At 51.6% G+C, this 19,524-nt stretch overlaps 2 protein-coding genes across 2 annotated transcripts; both read left to right on the forward strand.

The window, feature by feature from the left end:
* Positions 1-4,253: 4,253 nt before the first annotated feature.
* On the forward strand, positions 4,254-6,904 carry EV420DRAFT_1279273 (uncharacterized protein; the record flags this gene model as incomplete). The annotated part of the gene is made up of 3 exons (XM_060468131.1): positions 4,254-4,972; positions 5,043-5,492; positions 5,569-6,904. Coding segments are annotated over 3 exons (2,505 nt in total), but the record flags the coding sequence as incomplete, so codon positions are not given.
* A 10,247-nt stretch (positions 6,905-17,151) lies between these two features.
* EV420DRAFT_1650595 (P-loop containing nucleoside triphosphate hydrolase protein) lies at positions 17,152-19,237 on the forward strand (the record flags this gene model as incomplete). Its single annotated transcript, XM_060478475.1, has 2 exons — positions 17,152-17,336; positions 17,401-19,237. The coding sequence occupies 2 exons, from the start codon at positions 17,152-17,154 to the stop codon at positions 19,235-19,237; spliced, it is 2,022 nt and encodes a 673-aa protein (XP_060323524.1).
* Positions 19,238-19,524: the final 287 nt, after the last annotated feature.

Here is a 19,524-nt window from a genome sequence, read left to right on the forward strand (position 1 = left end):
TGGATGAAGCAATAACATGTGAATGAGACGTTAAGGAGGAAAGAAACATGCCGCATTAATGGATCCAAGTCGGTATACAAACAGAAATCACGTATCATTTCACCTTTCTCATTGGCTATGAACTTACATTATCCGAACCAAGGAAAAACATGAATGTATATCAGATGGTACTCAAAATCAGCGGGGAGCTGCGGTGTTGATATAGAACATGTCTGTATGGGGTTTAATCACACTCTCTGCGGAGGGACAGCGTAGTTAGGAGAAGACGTAACGAATGCTTAAGGAGCAATTGCTTAATGGGTATTATTGTCAGTTCGAATCGGATAGCAGCTGAGGTACCTAAGGAACTGTCCGTGTCGTCGGGAACGTCCATCAAAGGTGTATTAACAAAACCACCAATGCAAAAGTCAGAAATAAACGCACAGAATGAAGAGAATGAGTTATTTCTGTGGACCCTCAGATTCTGCTGCGGCAGGCAGTGAAAGATGATTGCTAGGAGCCTGCGGAACCACGGGAAGGAGGTTCTTTTTTTAACAAAAGTGACCGGCAAACGCCGAAGCAAGTATCGATTCAGTGACTGCGGCAGTTGAACAGCCCATTCGAAGCAATAATTGTCCACATCTAGACATAGTCTATGTATATACTCGCAGCCGCACTTGAGAGTCGTAACCTCATTCTCTTGCTAGCGTGGTTAGACAGACGTGGGTAACATTCAAACCAGCACACTCAGCCAGCCGTGAAAGCGTAACGCCAGGTGATTCTGTGTTTGGTATTGCCGGGCCAGGAGCATGAGTTCAGGTCTCATCGAATAAAAACCATTCAAATCTCGTTGGTGCCTTTGCGTCTACAAGCGCGTTACTGTTTTATCTCCTGGCTCCTCATAGTCTTTTCTTCCCAGATATACTACAACTGAAACTGGATCAAAGCGAGAATTGAACATTCGACTTCTCCGATACAAAAAGGCAGTGTGAACGTGAACACTCTAAACGAACGCAAGCCGCGACCGCTAGACCAACGACCTGCAGCACATATGCATCCAAAATGGTTTACTGCAGAACTGAAAAGAAATTTCCCAGGGAGTACTTTTGTGAACATTTTCACACTTAAAAGGCACCAATCGGGTAACCAGGGCCGTCCCGCTAGCTGTATGTAGATTCACACTTACGAACCCATATTTGGTCCAGGCAATGCATTATCTCCGGAGCAATCCTATGGCGGTTACACCGAAAAAGAATCATCGGTGGCGGTACTTGATGAACCAAGGTCATTCGAGATGGGAAATGGACGCATATCGTTCGATATATGTGGTGGCGAGGTTTGTTTGATGCCAGAGCGTCAGTAAATGCGTGGCAGATCATCGCGGTAAGTGCAGGTTTTATATGCCGAGCTCCCAGGAGTGAGAATCACTCCATCAGTCGAACGGTTTAAAGCGGAGGAGACGATGAGGAAGAAAAGGCCGGGAAGAAGGGTTGTGGGAGAAAGCCATGGTAGTCGCTACCACAGTTCACTTTCGTATCTACGCCACACAGAAAGTAGCATACACGGAGGTGGTGTTTTATTACGGGCTATACGAATACAGTGTATGCTAGGAAGTGGTGGCCGGGCGATATTGTCACAACGCCGGGTCGTAGAAATATACACCATCTTAGATTCGGGAAGTTAGACGGCAAATTATCCTTAGCGCAAGGGAAAACTGACACAATAAAAAGCGCATTGAATTCCCTAAGGTGGAAGGTCTACTGTGCGCGCGTGATATCTGTGAACGTAGCCCTCCAGGAAAAGCGAGGACCAGGGTACAACCGTACAACCGTTCTTGAGATGGCCTACTCGTGCTTGTTCATCGGTTGCGCAACGCAGCAAAGGTCTGCGACTTGGAAGTATGAGCAAAGGTTCTGCAGGAAGGGTGATAATCAGGACTCACCGGTCACCAACCGAATCTCGTGGTCCAAGCATACAACGAATCACCCCTGGGGAGAACGTACAGAAGCAAATGACGGGATGTTTCACGTTGCTTTCATAGAGTACCTCGCAGCAAGTCGTTCTATATCCCAGAGGTGAGTTATAGTATACTTTGAAGCAAAAAGGGACTTGACTGAACACGCACCCCACGAATCCTTGCTGTCGAAATGGAGAAAAAGCGAGAGCCAATATTTGTGGACTACCATAGCCCCTCGCTATCCGGAATGTCAAGTGAGCGCAAGAGAGGTTCTGCAATGCGAGCTCAATCATGACTGAGAAAGACATCTGGAGAAGCGTAAGACTCACCACCTAACCCTATTATACCTGTGGGGCTGGGGGCAGCCTCCCCGGAGGCGTGGGAATTTTATCGAGGGGTGGGAAAAAAAAACCTAACTGGGAAGCAGGGGGGGGGGGGGGCTCCATAACCGATCGTTTCCATTTCCTCTCTCTCTCTCTTCCTTACCACCACCATCTCTAGAATTAGGGAGGGAGACCTAAAAAAAAAAAAAACCTAAGTCCTCGAAATTTTTTTTGAAGACTAAGGAGGAAGGACACCCTTCTTTATCTTTCTAACAACCCTAATACCCATCTGCCCCCCCCTGACCGACTGTTTCACCCCCCCCCCCAACTCTTTGCCTTTGTTTTTTCTGCCACCATAAAATTCTCTTGAAGCCATGCCTGAAGTGTGAGTCTGATCTTTTCTTTTTGGGAGAACCTGGACTGTTCCTCCTTCTCCCCCCTTCTTTCTCTCTCTCTCTCTCTCTTTCTTCCTCCCCCCCCCCAATCGATCATTCGATTAGGGGGGGGGATCCATTCAACTATCATTGTTATTTATCTTTTAGCACTCTTTGAAATCAAAGCACATACTTATTTTTTTTTGTTTCTTCCCCTCCCCCCTTCTCCTCTCTCTCTCTTTGTTTTTAAAAAAGGCCTCAAGAAGATGTGGGCATGGACGTCTGTCTGGACTGCGAATACGAGGCCAGCAATGAGAAAAAGATGGAAAGCCATGTTTTAGCACGACATCACTTTAAATACCGCTGTATCATTGGTGAGTAGTCTCATTTACATGTGCCCTTTTTCTCTTCCTCCTTTTCAGAGAGAGACAATGCTGACTAGTGCTCTACCCCTGTCACTTTTCACTTCCTCCCCCCCTCCCCCCCCTCCTCCTATCCCATATTCCTCTCATGCAGATGTAGCACCCTTTGGTTGTGGTCTCAGATCCAACTCTGAACATTGTCTTCTGAGGCCAGATCGTTCAGGGGGACTTGAATGCCTTGTTCCCACTTGTAAGCATGAGACATTGACTTATATGCAACTAGAGAAGCACATGCGAAAGGCCCACTCATTCAGGAGGTTCCTGTTGGAGCCAATTACGGATGATCCGGATGAGCAACCACCTTTGGACTCTCCATCAAGCCTTGTAGAAAAAGAGAAGGAGCCTTTGCATGTTGTGGTGAGTGCTGCCTCTTTGTTTCTCCTCAATTTCATCAGATGAATAAACTAAGAGTGTGCTCTTTGCTGCCCCCCCCTCATCATAGCATCGCTCTCCTCTTCCTTCAGCAAGAAAATCATTGAGCCAGCATCATCCTTATGCTCCCTCTCGTGGGAAACGAGTGACGCTGTCCTTGCGAAAGACCACATCCACATCATCTGCACTCTCCAATAGCAAAAGTGGTCTCTTACCATCTCTAGTCTCCGTTGAGTGTCCTGTTCATTTCTCTCTCTCTCTCTCTCTCTCTCTCTTTTTTCTTCCATGCCTGGGCATTCTCACTCTCTGTGCTACTGCCTTTCCGGCTTCCTTTCTTCCCTCTCCTCAAATGAAGTGCATCACCTTCTAACTTGTGTTTTCTTTTCTACAGTCCATATCATCACTTTCACCAAAAAAAGCATCTGTGAGATTTCATCCCTACCACCACCCTGAGGCAAAGAGTCCCTCTCCTGTTTCTCTGCCACTGTGCATCACTCCCACAGAAAATGATCACATGATGACTGAGGCCGATGATGAGCCCTCAGCATTGGGTGCTATCACTGCTCCACCTGTTTCTACTGTTTCTTCCCTGCCTCTGCCTGCCACTTCTGCTGAAGCGGATGTCACCCCTCTTGATGAGGCAGATGATCCAGTTCCTGCACTCAATGATGTTGATGTTGCTCCATCTGTGTCCACTCCACCTGTGTTTATACCAGAGGATATTCCTGTCCCATCGTTGGATCCTGAGATCTGGCATCTCAAGTCGTCTCCTATTTTGGATAAATGCGGTCTCCGTTTCCACCCCTTTTATCGCACTGTTCATTGCATGAATAGTGCATGCCAGATAGCTTTGGTTCCCACAATGGTCATCACTCATCTGCGAGACCAGCACAGCATAACTCTTTCCCCTGCTGAAAAGAAGGACCTCTTCCATACTATGACAGATTTCCATGCATTGACAGAGTGTTCTGCACTGGTGACCCCTCCTCCTTGCCTGGCACCAGTGGAGGGCCTACGCAAGGTCCAAAATGGCTACTGCTGCAAAATGTGTGACTATGCTGTTCCTAAGTTCACCACCTTCAAACGTCACTGGAGCAGGGAGCACAAAACGGAAGCTCACAACCTGTTTGCTAATGAGGGGTGTACAACAGGGACTATCCAGCACTTCTTCACTGTTCCAGAGCGCTGGTTTCAGGTCGATGAGTCACTGGAATCTTCTGTGGGTGAAGAACCTTTCACTGTCTTCTTAAGGGACATTGCACCCACTTTGGCAGCCGAGTCTGAAAATGTTTTGATGGAACCAGTGAGTGCACAGGAGGTTCCTCCTCTCCTGAAGATCACGTCGTGGCATATGCATCTTGCAGACCACATCTCCGACCGCAAAAAGGTCAAGTCACTATTGCACCTTACCACCCTGCCAAAGATTGCAGAAGATTCATCTCTTGCACGTACTCAGGACACTGTCCAGCAGTACATGGAAATTATTCGTGATTTGACCAATGGCAGTGGTCTAGGGGTCTGTTGTCTGCTCATGGACTGTCAACGGTATGTACCCCTTCTTTTAGGATGGCTTGGCTTGGGATTCACTGACAGATGGTTTTTGTTTAACGTTCAGCGCTGAACAGAACGGAAAGATCTTCTCAGCACAGAATGAACCGAGCACCCTCAAGGCCTATGGCACTCTCCTCTTCCACTTTGTTTATGCTATGCTTGCCTCTCTTAAGACCCCTGAGGATTGCTACAAGTTTCCTCTCACTGCCTCAGACAAAGCTCATGCGGATGGGCTCATTGCCGCAGTGGAGACAGGCACTGGGATGGAAGCTGTCCAGTCATTGCACAAGTTCCTGCTGCCCCTCCTTTCCCCTCGTGTCTCACCTGGAAGACATGACAAGTGGCAGCTTGTAATGGAATGCTTTGTCGCAGTCTTTTGCGTGCGTCCTGATGGGCTCTTTGAAAAGCCTGAAAACACAATGCAGACCTTTGCAAAGATAAAGTACTTGGTTAGGGGAACCTGCCTCTATGAGGCAGTACAGATTGCGGGCCAATTTAATGACGATGCATACAGGTCTGTTACATGCTTTTTTATTATTATTAAGATATGCTCTCCTTTCTGACTTGTTTTTGCCTTAACTCCTCAACAGGGCCACAGAGTATCAGGCAGGTATCATGCTCCGTGTTGCAGCCTCACTGAGTCCTTACAACATGGCTGTTGACTATCAGCGCATCGCATCACATCTTGCATACAGCCAGTCATCTGCTCCAGCCACCCGTGTGTCAGATGATGGGCTCACAATCTTCTACCGTGCACATAATCTCTACATTCCAACCTGGCGTGCAGGACTCCGCCAGATTCTCGACGAGTTGAAAGCTGAGCTGGATTCCCTCATAGGTGATGCAGATGCTATGTTGAACATCCCGGACAAAATTCCGGATGACTGGGTGAATGAGACTAGGGGGTACTCCTGGATGAAGAACACGGACTTTGGTGTGCACGAGCATGCCTTGTTGAGAGCCCTTATGCAGGATGAGAGCTCTTCCTTTGGTAAGGTTGATCGAAATGGGAAGCTCATTCAAGACATTGCAGAGTACCGCAAGGTCCTGGACCGGATTAGCCACATCACCTGGCTGCTTGCAGTCCTATGCTACACCCTTCCTGGGCAGGTCAGTAGGGCCAGTGAGTTTGTTGAGCACAAGATTTTGAACTCCACACGGCCTAGGACAGTCTTTCGTGATGGAAAGGCCATCTGGCTCGTTATCCGTCGTGCTAAGCATGAAAACAATATCAGAAAACCTGTCTTTTGTCCAAGCAAGGTTCCCCCAGAGCTGTGCACTCAGCTTGAGCGGTTTCTCATTTTTGTTCGTCCCCTCCAGAGGGTGCTTGGAGCTGCAGTTTTTGGTCCCAAGTGCATTCATCTGTACGATGAGTATCTTTGGGTATCAAAAGGCAAACGCATCACATCAGAACAGTTCCGTGACCAGTTTCCTAAACTGTTGCTCAAGTACTGCCATGCCCCTATCGGTGTTCATGATTACAGGCAGTTTGTGGTGCAGATCTCACGGACCTATCTTGGCTCTGAGATTGAGATGGATGATGAGATGGAGACTGATAGCTATGCTGCCCAGCGTGGGCACTCTGTGCAGACTGCACGCAGAATATATGCCCCAGAGCTTGGCCGTCTTCCCTCAATCTCCAGTGAAGCACTTCTCCGGTTCTCTTCAGCATCCAGGGACTGGTGGACTGTCACAGGCTTCATGCCAGGTATACCTCCCAAGCTCCCACTCCTTCATCGCCGCCAACTTTGGGAGGAAAACCAGGCATCTGCCCCTGGACCGGCTGCAGGACCAGCATCCACCTGTGCTGAAGGAGCTCAGATCCCCTTTGATGCTGTGAAGCTTGTAGAGCAGCTGACGGCAACATTAGTGGACCAGATCACCCGAGCTGAGGTACGGATGGAGGAGAGGATCAAGAGCATTGTTGGTGAGGGCATTGCTAATGCAATGGTCCGGTTTGGCATGGGAGATGGTGGTGAGCAGCAGTTTACAGCACCTGTGCATGCTCCATCACCTGCATGCCCATACTCCCCTATTCCGGTAGTGCAAGCTGAGGGGAATGTGGAGGCTGAAGCTGCAGCTCCTTCATCATATCAGGAGCAGGCAATCACACCTTTTGTAGTTGATGTTGACATGGGAGACTTCTATGTGAACCCTGGGGATGCCGACTACGTGGATCCTAACTTGCCGGCAGAACCAAAAGCAGCAGAAGGACATCCTGACAAAGAGCATGACAACGATGACGATCTTTATGATGATGAGGAGGCAAGCATAAAACAGATTCTCGAGTATGATGTCCTTGAGACGCTCAAGAAGATGTATCCTAATGATGCCTCTCCCTCCTTCAAATCTGATGCACAGAAAGAGGTTGTCATGCTCTCTGCTAGGAGGAACCAGAACTTTATTGCTATCTTGCTGTTAGCCACTAACTTTAATCGACTTAGATCGTACTAAGGTCGCTACTCGCACTTCGGTAGGCAACACTCAGCAAGTCAAAGGCGACGCGAGTCAATGGGACAGATAGTCACGAAACGGGGAGCTCTGAGTTAGGTAGATTAAACCTTAGCCGAAGCTGGGGTTTAGACCAGCTGAGGCTCTACTTAAATACACGTTGCGTAGGCTAAAGATAGTGCCGCAGCAGCGTCCGATCGAAATCGCAGCATAGGGTAAGCGTGAATACGTAAGAAAAGAAAAAGAGAAAGAAAAGGAGAGAAAAGAAAAGAATAACCGTAACATTACCCCCTTCTTAAGACTCATTCGTCCCGAATGAGAATATGTCTCCTTCCTTCCACACAAGCGAATTGAGGGGCTCCCTTCTGCTTTAAAACAGGATTGATTGGACCTCCGCTACCCCATAAAGAGTCGCAACGGTGGGTTCGGCCTCAGACCCTCTCTCCCCCTGGACTCAGGTCCCAAAACTTCCTGAGCCACCTTGCGCCGGTTAAGCCTCAATTGTCTGTCGGGATCCGCGATCCCTAAGGGTTCAGTGCTCGTGATTGAGCGGTGGAAATCCCCTTCTACACCGTAGAGAGCGGCTGCTTCCTACACCGCGCTCGATTGGAATGAGTCGTTCGACTCCTGGCTTTCCTCCCCGCTTCGTGCTGATTGACTGTAGAAGGACCATGTATCGTCATCATCGTTGTCATCATCTTCTGAGTCGAAGTCCCAGTTTTCGTATACTTTTTGTAGGTTTTCTAGGTCCAGCTTGGAGTCTTTGTCGTCTGTTGATTCCTGTATGATGGGTATTCCTTCCGCTCCCTCGGTGGTAACCTCTCTTACGGCGACTGATGATTGTAAGTCGGAGTGTCTTGGGTTTGTGCACTCGGAAGAGTGAACAGTCTCTATGTCCGTGACGCATGGAGTATCCGGGTCGTGGTATGGCGTTCGAGCCTCCAGGGGTAACTTGTCGTCTCGCCCGACTGTTTTCCCGTACTTGTTGACCTCCCAATGGATCTGTTGGAGACGCGCTTCGTACTCGTTCACGAGCTCCTCTGCGTTCGCCATGTCGGACCGTTTAACCCAGGAGTTCTCCTCTCTTGGGTACCCCTTCCATTTCACTAGATATTCCGTTATCGCGCGACGAGTTCGTCCGCGACCTACCACTTTGTCCCGTTGTTCCACTATCTCTTCGATTTCGTATTCCTCCTCATCATCAATTAATTCTGGGGGTGGACGTTCGGGACGTGGCTGATTTGGAAATGCAGGGGCGACGTAGGGAGTAAGAAGTGATTCATTGAATCGATTGTGAATCTTCCATCGTGCGGGTAGCTTTAACTCGTAGGCGGAGACCCCTTTCTTAGCGATAATGTCGAAAGGACCGATTCGTCGATCTCCGAGTTTTTTGGTGGGTCGCGGCAAGTGAAGGTTGGTTGTGTCGAGCCATACCTTGTCGCCCGGTCGGTATTCGACCGCCGCCCCTTTGTGCTTATCGTAGCTCCTCTTCATTGCGTCCGCCGCTTTTTCCAGAGAGTCCCTTGCTTCTCTTTGGGTTTTTTCCATCTCTTCTACCAGCTTTCCTGCCGCTGGAACTGTCGCTGCCTTTTGAGGTTTCTTAATAACCTCTCCATCTCGTCCGAAGATAACTCGGTACGGGGAGTATCCCGTAGATGAGTGTTGGCGGTTGTTATGGGTAAACGCCGCAAGTGGTAACCAATCGCTCCAGTCATCTTGTCGGTCATTAACGAACATCTTGAGATACTTCTCGATCTCCTGATTGACTCGTTCAGTCTGCCCGTCGGTCTGAGGATGGTAGGCCGTCGATGGATTTCCTTTGACGTGAAGGAGTCGATAAAACTCCTTCATGAATTTGGAAATGAAGACTGCTCCCCTATCGGATATGACTTTTTCGGGCATAACACCGTAGGGCACATAAACATAGTCCCTCAGGATTTTAGCAAAAGCCAGGGACGTGAGTTCCTCGGTGCAAGGAATGGGGATGATGGCCTTTGAGAAACGGTCCACTATGACTAGGATGGAGTCGAATCCTTTCGAGTTCGGAAGTTTGGTGATCATATCGACCGAAATGTGGGTCCACGGTCGTACTGGTACCTCATTTGGGTGCAAAGGGGCCTTCTTTGGGCGACGGTCAGCCTTCGTTCGTTGGCAAACTTCGCAGCCTTTTACATAGGCTTCTACATCCCTTCGCATGCGTGGCCACCAATAGTCGCGAAGTACCAACTCTTTGGTCTTCTCAATTCCCGGGTGTCCAGCTGTTACGTGGTCGTGTTTGAGAGCAATGATTTGCCCTCGGAGGTCTCGGTCCACCGGCACATAAATCCGTCCGTCGTACCATAAAAGGTCCTGCTCGCGGGAGATCCCCTTTTCATGGTTGAGGGAGTCCGAAATGCCTCTGTCCCAGTGGCGGGGATCGTGCGTGGCCGCCTTGATTCTCTCGTGCAAGTCCTCCGTGGTCGGCATTATTAGGGCCCTGAAGTGTTCCGCTTTTAGGACCACCACGTCCCGATTATCCTCCTTCCCTTGGTCGTGATCTGCCCTTCTGGATAGGAGGTCGGCCTTACGGTTTTGAGCCCCGGGCTTATGGTGTAAACTGAACTGGTACTCCGCCAACTCCGTTACCCAACGGGCTTGTCGTCGGTTGAGTTTCTGGGGTTTGCGGAAGTACTGGAGGTTTGAATGATCAGTCCAGATTTCGAAATCCTCTCGGGCCCCCATGAGGTATTGGCGCCATTCTTCGAGTGCAATCATAATTGCGAGGAGCTCTTTGTCGTAGATTTCATAATTGCGTTCTGTGACTGAAAGAGCCTTGGACAGAAACGCGACTGGTCGCCATTTCTCGTCCTGCCATTGTGAAAGCACAGCTCCTATCGCTCCCTCGCTTGAGTCTGCTTCTACCCGGAACCGTCCCTGATCGAGGGGAATGGCCAGTACTACATCTTCACGGAATAACTCCTTGAGTTTCTCAAACGCTTTCAGCTGGGTCTCCCCCCACGTCCACTCCTGCTTTCCGGTAAGCATTGTTAATGGTCGAACGTGCTTGCTATAGTCACGAATGAATCGCCGGTAAAAGTTACAGAACCCGAGGAAGGACTGTAGCTCTTGCTTTCCTCCGAGGAACCGGCCAATCCAAACAGGCCCGCGATCTTAACGGGGATCCATGCGAATTCTTCCCTCGCTGATGATCACCCCCAAATACTCCGTTTCTTCCACCTCGAACTCGCACTTCTCCGCTTTGAGGAATAGGTGATTCTCTCGCAATATCTGGAGGAACTTTTCGTACAATCCTCTTATGCTCCGTCTTGGTTTTGGAGGCAATGAGGATGTCGTCCAGATACACCGATACTTCCCCAGGCTGTGATGAGATCCTTAAAGATGTCGTTCATCATCCACTGGAAGGTAGCCGGGGAAGTTGGTGAGCCCGAAGAACATGACGAGGGGCTCGTAGAGACCGCGATTAGTTCGGAAGGCAGGCCTTCCACTCGTCTCCCTTCTTGATTCCGCACAGTTATTGTACCCCCACCGGACGTCCAGCTTGGTGAAAGTACTTGGCCTTTTTCAGCCGGTCCATGAGCTCCCCGATAAGCGGTAACGGATAACGGTTCTTGATGGTCATCTCATTAAGCTTTCGGTAGTCTTGGACAGGTCGCAACTTCCCATCCTTCTTTTTAACGAAGAAGAAGGGGGAGGCCATTGGGGACTTCGAGGCCTGAATGTGCCCGGTGGCCTAAGTTCTCGTCCAAGAATTTATCCAGCTCCTCTTGTTCCGCCGGATTAAGTGGATAGACCTTGCAGTCAAGGTTGGCGTTAGCGTTAGGATGAGCTCGATGGCGTGGTCCCAGGGTTTACGCGGGGGAAGTTCGTCAAAGTTTTCCTTATCGAAGATATCTTGGAAGTCCCGATATTCCTCGGGCACTATGTCCTCGAATGATTTGACGTCCTTCTTGGCGTTAGCTCGGGCCGCAAGTTCGTTGGCCCTGGTGCCCATGGCCCGTACATGGAAGGCTTCTTCGAAGTCTATCACTAGGATGGTATCCCCTTCTTCATACTCGTCCCATCGCGCTGAAGGGTCGGTGTCGGGAAGAGAGAACGGGATTTTCCTGCAGGTACACCGAGGCCAGGGTGACGGCGCCGGTGTCCCAGTCAATGAGTGGATTATGGCGTTGCAGCCAATCATGCCCGAGGAATAGGGGGGTGGAGCCTAGATCGACTACGGCTAGTTCGATCCGCTCCACGTGGTCTCCTATGCGCAGCCGTACTTCGGCATACTCGGTGATATCCCCTCCTTATTGCGGGTGCCATCGGCATTGTAGACCGGGACGGGTCGGGCCGCCTTTTTTAGGTTGAGGTCATGGGCCTGAGCCCAGGCCCGGTCGATTGAACTCCCGGTAGCGCCACTGTCTACTAGGGCGCTTACCGCATGGATCTCCCTCGTGTCCAGCGTTTCCAATTGTACCTTTATTGACACATTACGCCCTTTCCTTCCCCGTATGTACATCGGGGGCTTCTGCAAATCTTCCATCCATTGCCACCGCTCTCTGGCCTGAGCCGCTGTTTCCGTCTGCTCCTCCAGCTGATGGCACAACTTATCCGTCACTTCCCCGCGTCGTCGCGGGTGTACCCATACGTTGAGAACGGCGCGAGCTGCCGCATCTCCTCGGGCAATTCGTAGGGCTCGTCGGGTCCATAGGATGCCGTGGGGCTCGTAATACATTGCCGCAAATACCTTCTTGTCGTTGGCATTCGCGGTGAGAGACACGGCGGGGGGACGAGGACCGCCTGGGGGTTACGACGGGTATGTCGGACCGTAGGTGGGCTTCTTCGTCTTCTACTTCCTCAACGGATACCTCGGGGTCTTGTACTCGTGCGCGGCAGTTGGTCGCCGGGCCGGTCGGAAGGCCCCTCGGCGGCATTTGGTCACCTTCCGACGAGTTGGTAGAGGAGGGCGCTCTGCCCTTTCTTCGGCCCTGGCCTCGGGCGCTTGTGCTCGGCGTTGTAACCTCTACGGTTGTCCTAGACTTACTGCTCTTCCTAGACCCGGCGGTACTTCGGGTTGCCCTTCGCGGGGGCACACATATTGGCTCCCCTGAGGGGTCTGCACCTGTTTGCCGTCGGGTGTCCCTTGGCTACTAAGGGCAGGTGGTCCCCCGGGTTCACGACCTCAGCTGCTTTTCCGACGCTTCCTACTGGAACAGACGCCTCCACAGACGAAGACGCAGGCCCAGCAGGCTGGGCTGACGACCTTTCTCCCTCTCCGGGCTGACCTCCCCTCGTCAAGGGTGCAGTCGAGACACGACCTAGGGGGCTCTGTCCTCGAGGGACTTTCCCTGTGCGGTCGGCCGGGGGTTCCTGAGCTGGGACGGCCCCTAGGGGTTCTTTTCCAGACGCAGACCGCGTCAGGAGGCGGGAATCCCCTCCTACGCCGTCTGGCTTTTGCGATTCCGATTCCTTAGTTTTCTCTACTGGTAACGCGGCGAAAATGTTCTGATATTGCTCAAACGGAGTACCTACATACGTAGTATAAGTCCAACTAGTATTACAGGGGTGCGCACCAAATGAAACTAAGTCCTTTGCCGACGCCGTCGAATCGCTTATTTCGACGCCGGCTGGTCTTTTGACGACTTATCGTCCTTGACCTCCTCGATCTTCGTCTCCTTCCCGTTCTCTTCTTTCACGGCTTCCTCAAGTAGTTGGACGGAGGCGGGCGACGTTGGGTTTTTTGCGTGGTGGGAGTTTGACGGGAAGCCACTTGGACTTGTCGTCAGGGCATTTGTGCTTGGGGTTCCACCCCGTGTTCCCACACTTAAAGCACCGCTTATCGGACCGCAGCTTGTCGATCTCCATTGGCTGCCCTGCTCCACCGTACGTAGTCCCCGTGGCGTCCTTCTTATCGCCACCGGATCCCTTCGATTGATTGCCTCGACCCGAACCGCCTTGGTTCGAGGAGGACTTACTGCCCAGTCCCTGGGCAACTCCGTATCGATAATTGGCGTCGATACGCAATACTCGTGCCTTCCATTGGGCATAGGTTGTGGGGCGCTCATTGTCCCCATGCATAACCGTATTGCGTACCGTTGGCCTGATTGCCGCTTCCACCGCTTCGAACATCTGCTTCTCATCTCCGAATTCTTCGCACTTATGTGCCAGCCGCTCGAATTTGGCAAAGAACTCGACTGCGGACTTGGAGTCCGACTGTCGGACTTTTTTCCATTCTGCCTTCCATATAGTCAACTCCGCTACTTCGCGGAACTCGCGCTTGAGATCCTCGGAGAATTCCGCCCAGGTGGGGAATCTCCAATGACCTTGCGGGTCCCGGTATCGGTAGTACTGGTCGACCCACCATTGTTGCGCGTCCCCTCGTAGATACCCTTGAGCGAATGTGATGCGATAGGGGTTGTGCCCCTGATCGTTCATGGAGTAATACATTGGGAACACCGCGAAGTAAACTTCGCAATGGTGTAGGAACCGCGTGATGTCCGAGAGAAACCCCGGTGAAATACTCCGGCTGGGTCACCAGCTTGGGTTTAACGTCATTCCACGGGTTATTGACGGCGCCCGGCGCGAGTTGCCAGGGGCGGAATTGGGTCTGGCGGGGATGGTACTGTGGTGGTACCGGCGGCTTTGGCGGTCGCGATACCGATCGTAAGTTTCGATTCTCCCCGGGGGAGGGTATCCTGCGGGGATCCGGATATGTTGATTGCTTTGGTGGGAACGGGGGTACCGTCGACCCCTTCCCCTTGTCCTGACGAGACGGCCCAGCGTCTGGGTCGTCCATGTCGTCGTCGTCTTCTCCTGCCCCCCCGAAGAAGCCTTCAGGGAAGAATCCTCCTACATCTGTAGGTGGCGGCATTGGTTGTGGTCGCCGATACGGTTCGCACCCCCGCTGGGGCGCGTCCGGGTTTACCATATTCCATACGATGGCCGCCCGGTGCCAATGTTTCTACTTCGAGTATGTTTTTCATGAGGTAGACGTCCCCCATGTTCTTTGCTGCTTGATAGTCGACCCCTGCGTCAGTGAATAACCACTGGGGGTCCTTTTCCATATGTTCCATGATGATCTCGTAAAGCCCGTGCCAGGGGAGGATATTAAAGATGTCAGGTCGCGGGGTCGGTCCCCGTACCATGACCTTGCGTTATCCGCCGCCATCACGGTCGGCTCGAGGGTCCGGTTGGGCGGACGACTCGGCATCCTTGGCCTCCTGCCTCTCTCGGGCGATTCGGTCAAGCTCCTTGTTTCGCCTCCACCTCCCGATGTCGGAGTCCTCATTGGAGATCTCCTCCTGATAGACTCTCCAGGCTCGAGCTCGGGCCTCGAGGTCGGCTCCTGCCCTCCGGGCGTATCCGGTGTAGCGAACGGCAGCGGCTCGTATCCGATTGTCGATTTCGGCGGGAGTGGCGTCGGGCTCAACGGGGAGGTCCCAAAATCCATTGGGCCCATAGAGGGCGTCCTCCTCGGCACGTCGGATGCGTGCATCGTGCGCTCGGCCTCGGTCCATTCTGGCCTGGACCTCTGGGGACTCCCTGGCAGCTCGAGTGAGTCGGAGGGACTCGACGTACGTGTGATAGAGGAGCGGCCAAGGACGCTGGGTCGCAGGGACGGGGTCGGCGAAGGCTCGCGATGAAACGGATGGTTCCCAGTCGGAGACTCCGGCGAGTCGCTCGGCGGCGGTAACTGTCCCAAGTTCCTCGGCGTCGAGGTCTGGGAACTCGCTCCAAAGCTCCCCACTCGTCGGCTCGATCGAGGGGACGGGGGAAGGGAGCGCTGGTGTCTCGGGCCCTTCAGGGATCGGGTCGGGGTCTCTCCTGGCTGACTCTCTGGCCACAGGAGCCTCTTCCCCGTCGTCGGCATAGACCCAACTGGTGTCGGGGTACCAGGCGACTGGGGGTCCTCTATCGGCTGGCCAGGCCCTTGGAAGAGGCTGTGGGTGAGCTGTACTGGTGGAAGCCGCGGAGGCTCCGAGGCCAAGCTCTCCGGAATCGCTGTCGAAGTCGTCTTTCTGCCTCTGTATAAATCTTCTGCGCTCTGCTCCGAGGTCGGAATCTCCCCACTGGGCTTCGACCCACTTTGTGGACGACTTTCCGGACCAGTTGTCTCCGGTATGGGTTGCATCCTCCTCCGTATTCGGGTAGAGGTCGTCGAGGATGTCGTCGAGGCGGGTTCTTTCCCACTCGGTGAGTTCGTCCCCTTCAAACTCGGTGTCAGAGCCTTCTTCGCCCGCGACCAGATGCCTGGTGCCTTGTCCTCGGCCTCTGTCGGGGCTTGACTCGCCCTCGACTGGAGACTGGTCGAAGAGACCTGGTAGGGGCGAGTCTCCTCTGTCGAGGAGTACGCTCCTGGTATCGGTGATGTCGACGGAGTCGGTTGACTCGTCGGTGGCGCTTCTGTAGGAGTCGGTGTTCGACTCTGAGGATCGCGAGCTGGGTCGCGACGATCCGTAGAGGGACTCTCCATAGAGAGAGTGTAGCTCTAGCCGAGGGGTTTCTGGAACTGGTAGGGTTTGTTGCGAAGCCGCGGGGATATCTATCACCTGCGGGGGATATGCGGGGGCGCTGGGAACGTAGTGGAAGGGAAGCTGAGGTCGAATCCTTCTCTGTTGTCGGCAGCAGCGGAGTGTGTAATACAAAGAAATGGACAAGAAAAAGGCGATAAAAGTTACGAAGATTGCAGGAATGGCGTCGGACCAGGGCATCCGTATAGGGATCTATCCTTTGCGCAGGTCGACGATTGACCATGCAAGCTGGTATACCGCAAGGATGGTGAGAACGATCAAGAGCGCGATGATCAGGCTGAGGTCGGTTTCGTAATTAGAACCGTTCATCAACAAGATCTCACACTCGTCTGAATCAGGGGAGCTCGTCACTATCAACAAGAGGATTGTTAATAGGGATGCGAGCTGGAGGGCGAGAACGAAGGGTTTCGTGTTGGGATACGTGGTTTCCTTAAACGAGACGGGGGTATAGTGCGTACAGGGCAGCTAACAGACCTGCTAGCACCACTGCCGATATTCCGAGTCCGATTAAGGCGAGGGTGAAGAATACAGTCACGAGGACTGCAAGGATAAGATCGTCGTAAAGGATGAATTCAACAATCAAGTCGATCACGAGCACAAGAAGGAGTAGTCGGAAGGGGATTACCCAAAGGACCACTGCAACGAGGAAGTGTATCGGGTGAATTTTGAATGTGAGTGCTTTTCCGTCGGTCCACTCGCTGTACGTTGACAAGCACCGGGTTGTCCACACGAACGTAGGCGATGACCTCTCTGGTCAAGCGGGGTAATTTCTCGTAAAAGAGTTGGGCAGCGCTCTTTCTCAGAAGTGACGCTGAGCAACGTAAGGCGAGCTTCGGCTAAATGTTAGCCACTAACTTTAATCGACTTAGATCGTACTAAGGTCGCTACTCGCACTTCGGTAGGCAACACTCAGCAAGTCAAAGGCGACGCGAGTCAATGGGACAGATAGTCACGAAACGGGGAGCTCTGAGTTAGGTAGATTAAACCTTAGCCGAAGCTGGGGTTTAGACCAGCTGAGGCTCTACTTAAATACACGTTGCGTAGGCTAAAGATAGTGCCGCAGCAGCGTCCGATCGAAATCGCAGCATAGGGTAAGCGTGAATACGTAAGAAAAGAAAAAGAGAAAGAAAAGGAGAGAAAAGAAAAGAATAACCGTAACACTTGCCCACAGGAGGTGGGAAGTCGCTTGTCTGGCAGCTGCCAGCATACATGGATCCTCCTCAGATGGTCACATACGTTGTGGTTCCAAATCGTGACCTTCTTCTTGATCACATGAAACACACAAGAGAGTTCAAAATGGAGACGTGCCAATGGTTGGCTAGCAAGCAGGACATTCACAATTCAAAAGTTGTATATCTTGCTTTAGAGAGCGCAGGCTCGGATTCATTTGAAGCGTATGTTTCTGTCTCCTGACTTGTTCTGCTGTGACTGACTGGAATGTTTCTCGCTAACCAACAGATACTGGACAAAGAATGAAAAATTCATCAGCCGCATTTGCTTCGATGAGATCCATCAGATGCTCTCTCATGCCGAGTTTCGTCCTGCCTTTAACAAGCTTCAAAGGCTTGCAAAGATGAGGGTGCCTCATATATATCTGACTGCATCATTACCTGTGCGTATGGAAGAACATCTCCTCCTGAAATGCGGGCTGCCATCAACCACTCCTATCATTCGAAGCCCAACCAACCGTACCAACATCAGTTACAACATCATCAGATGGGATAACCGAGTCACTACTGAGCTCCATCTGCTCACCAATCTCGTCAATCTGCTGACAGAGCATTTTCTGGAGGGGGGAGACATCGGCATCATCTTTGCTGAAAGCAAGCACAAAGTCAATCTCATCAGTAAAGCAATCACACACTGTAAGTCGCATGCAGACATGAACTTTAGGGAGCGTGCAGAGGACTTCAGAAACTGGAGCAAGGGGATCAGGAGATGGATAGTGGCCTCCACAACATTGATACATGGTATTGACCTCCCTAACGTTGGAGCTGTCATCTTTCTTGGGCCAGTGTTTGGACTTTTGAACATTGTGCAGGGTGGAGGACGCATACTGCGGAGCGGGAGGTTTGGACACTGCATAGTCCTTACAGAGAGCCGGACGGAGCTTATCCTGCTCACAGGACCAGAAGACCATGATTTTGACTGTGAATGGGAAGGGAGAAAATGGCTCAGGAACAATACGGTCTGCCGCAGGATAGAGCTGTCAAGGACTATGGACGGCAAGGTCAAGACATGCCATGATCTTCCAGGATGCTTCTTTTGCGACATCTGCAAACCAGATAGTGACCTGCTCACTTCGATTGATGCTATTATCAAAGATCCTGGTGTTCCTCAGGAGGGAGATACACCGTCCAGCAGCACTTCTTGTGCAGATGCTGGCAGTTCTGAAAACGATGAGGAGAATGACAGATGGGTACCTATCAGCTCACTCACAAACCGCACATCCACAACGGACCCTGACTGGCTTTCCAATGCTGATACCCCTTCGCAGGAATCTCACCCTGTCTCCTCATCAGCTGAGGTCTCTGCACCTCCTCCTCCTCCTCCGTCTGCTGCACCGAATGCGCTGTCACCTGCTTCCCGTAGGCCTGCCAAGGCATGTGCTGCTAATGTGATGACACAGTTCAGGCGGCAAGCAGTGCTGAACAATGCAAAGAAGGCACCCGTAACACTTCCAGGTGATGTGTCTACCTCAGTTGCATATGATGCAGCACTTGTGCAGGCGAATGAGCAAGTGAAACATGCAAAAGTGAAAATCTTATCAGAGGCCATCCAGAAGCTAGAAGGAAAATGTCCTATCTGTTGGGCATCGAAGAGTGAGATCTTCACTCTTGTACCGGGTGTCAAGCATACACCCTTTCTTGCATGCAGAGCAGGTCATTCTTATGTTCATAACGCCTTTGGATGGATAGACTTCAAAAAGCGGCTGAAATTCACCAAGTACCAATATTGCTATATGTGCGGTGTTCCTCAAAAGCCCTATCTTCCTGATGGGCATCCTACAGTTGGATGTACTCTTGAAGAACCAAACTGCCCCGTCCCAGACTTCATTGTACTCATCATATGGCACATCCGTCAATCTCCTGCAATCTGGTCACAAGCAATACGGTGTCCACGGTTTCTTGGATTGACTAAAGACATTGGTCTCACTGAATTTACGGCATGGTGCATGACCCTGAAGGACAATAGATCATTCCACAATGCTGTGGAACTGGTGATTTGGTTCCTGCAGGAGCGGGCTTCTGCAGACCGGCGCAGCCTGGAATTGAAACTGAAAAGATCTTTATAGTTATTAAGTTTTGTTGTGCACGTATCACTACTACTACTACTACTACTACTGGCTGTAAAAAAAAAAAACAATGCAACCGCAATTTCATGTTCAGGTTACTTGAATGTGCGCGATCCGCTTGCATTATACAAGCCTTGGCTCAAGTTAGTTTCAGGGCATCACCATAAATGAGACATACAACAGAAAAAAGGTGCTTCCAAATAACCGAGTGGTTGAAACAGCGATTGTTATTGAGGCTCACTTAGAGGTCGATGGTTCGATCCTGAGCCATGGTTGTCGGGGTCCGC

Source organism: Desarmillaria tabescens (genome assembly GCF_030435595.1).
Source record: "Desarmillaria tabescens strain CCBAS 213 chromosome Unknown EV420scaffold_78, whole genome shotgun sequence".
Taxonomy (NCBI): domain Eukaryota; kingdom Fungi; phylum Basidiomycota; class Agaricomycetes; order Agaricales; family Physalacriaceae; genus Desarmillaria; species Desarmillaria tabescens.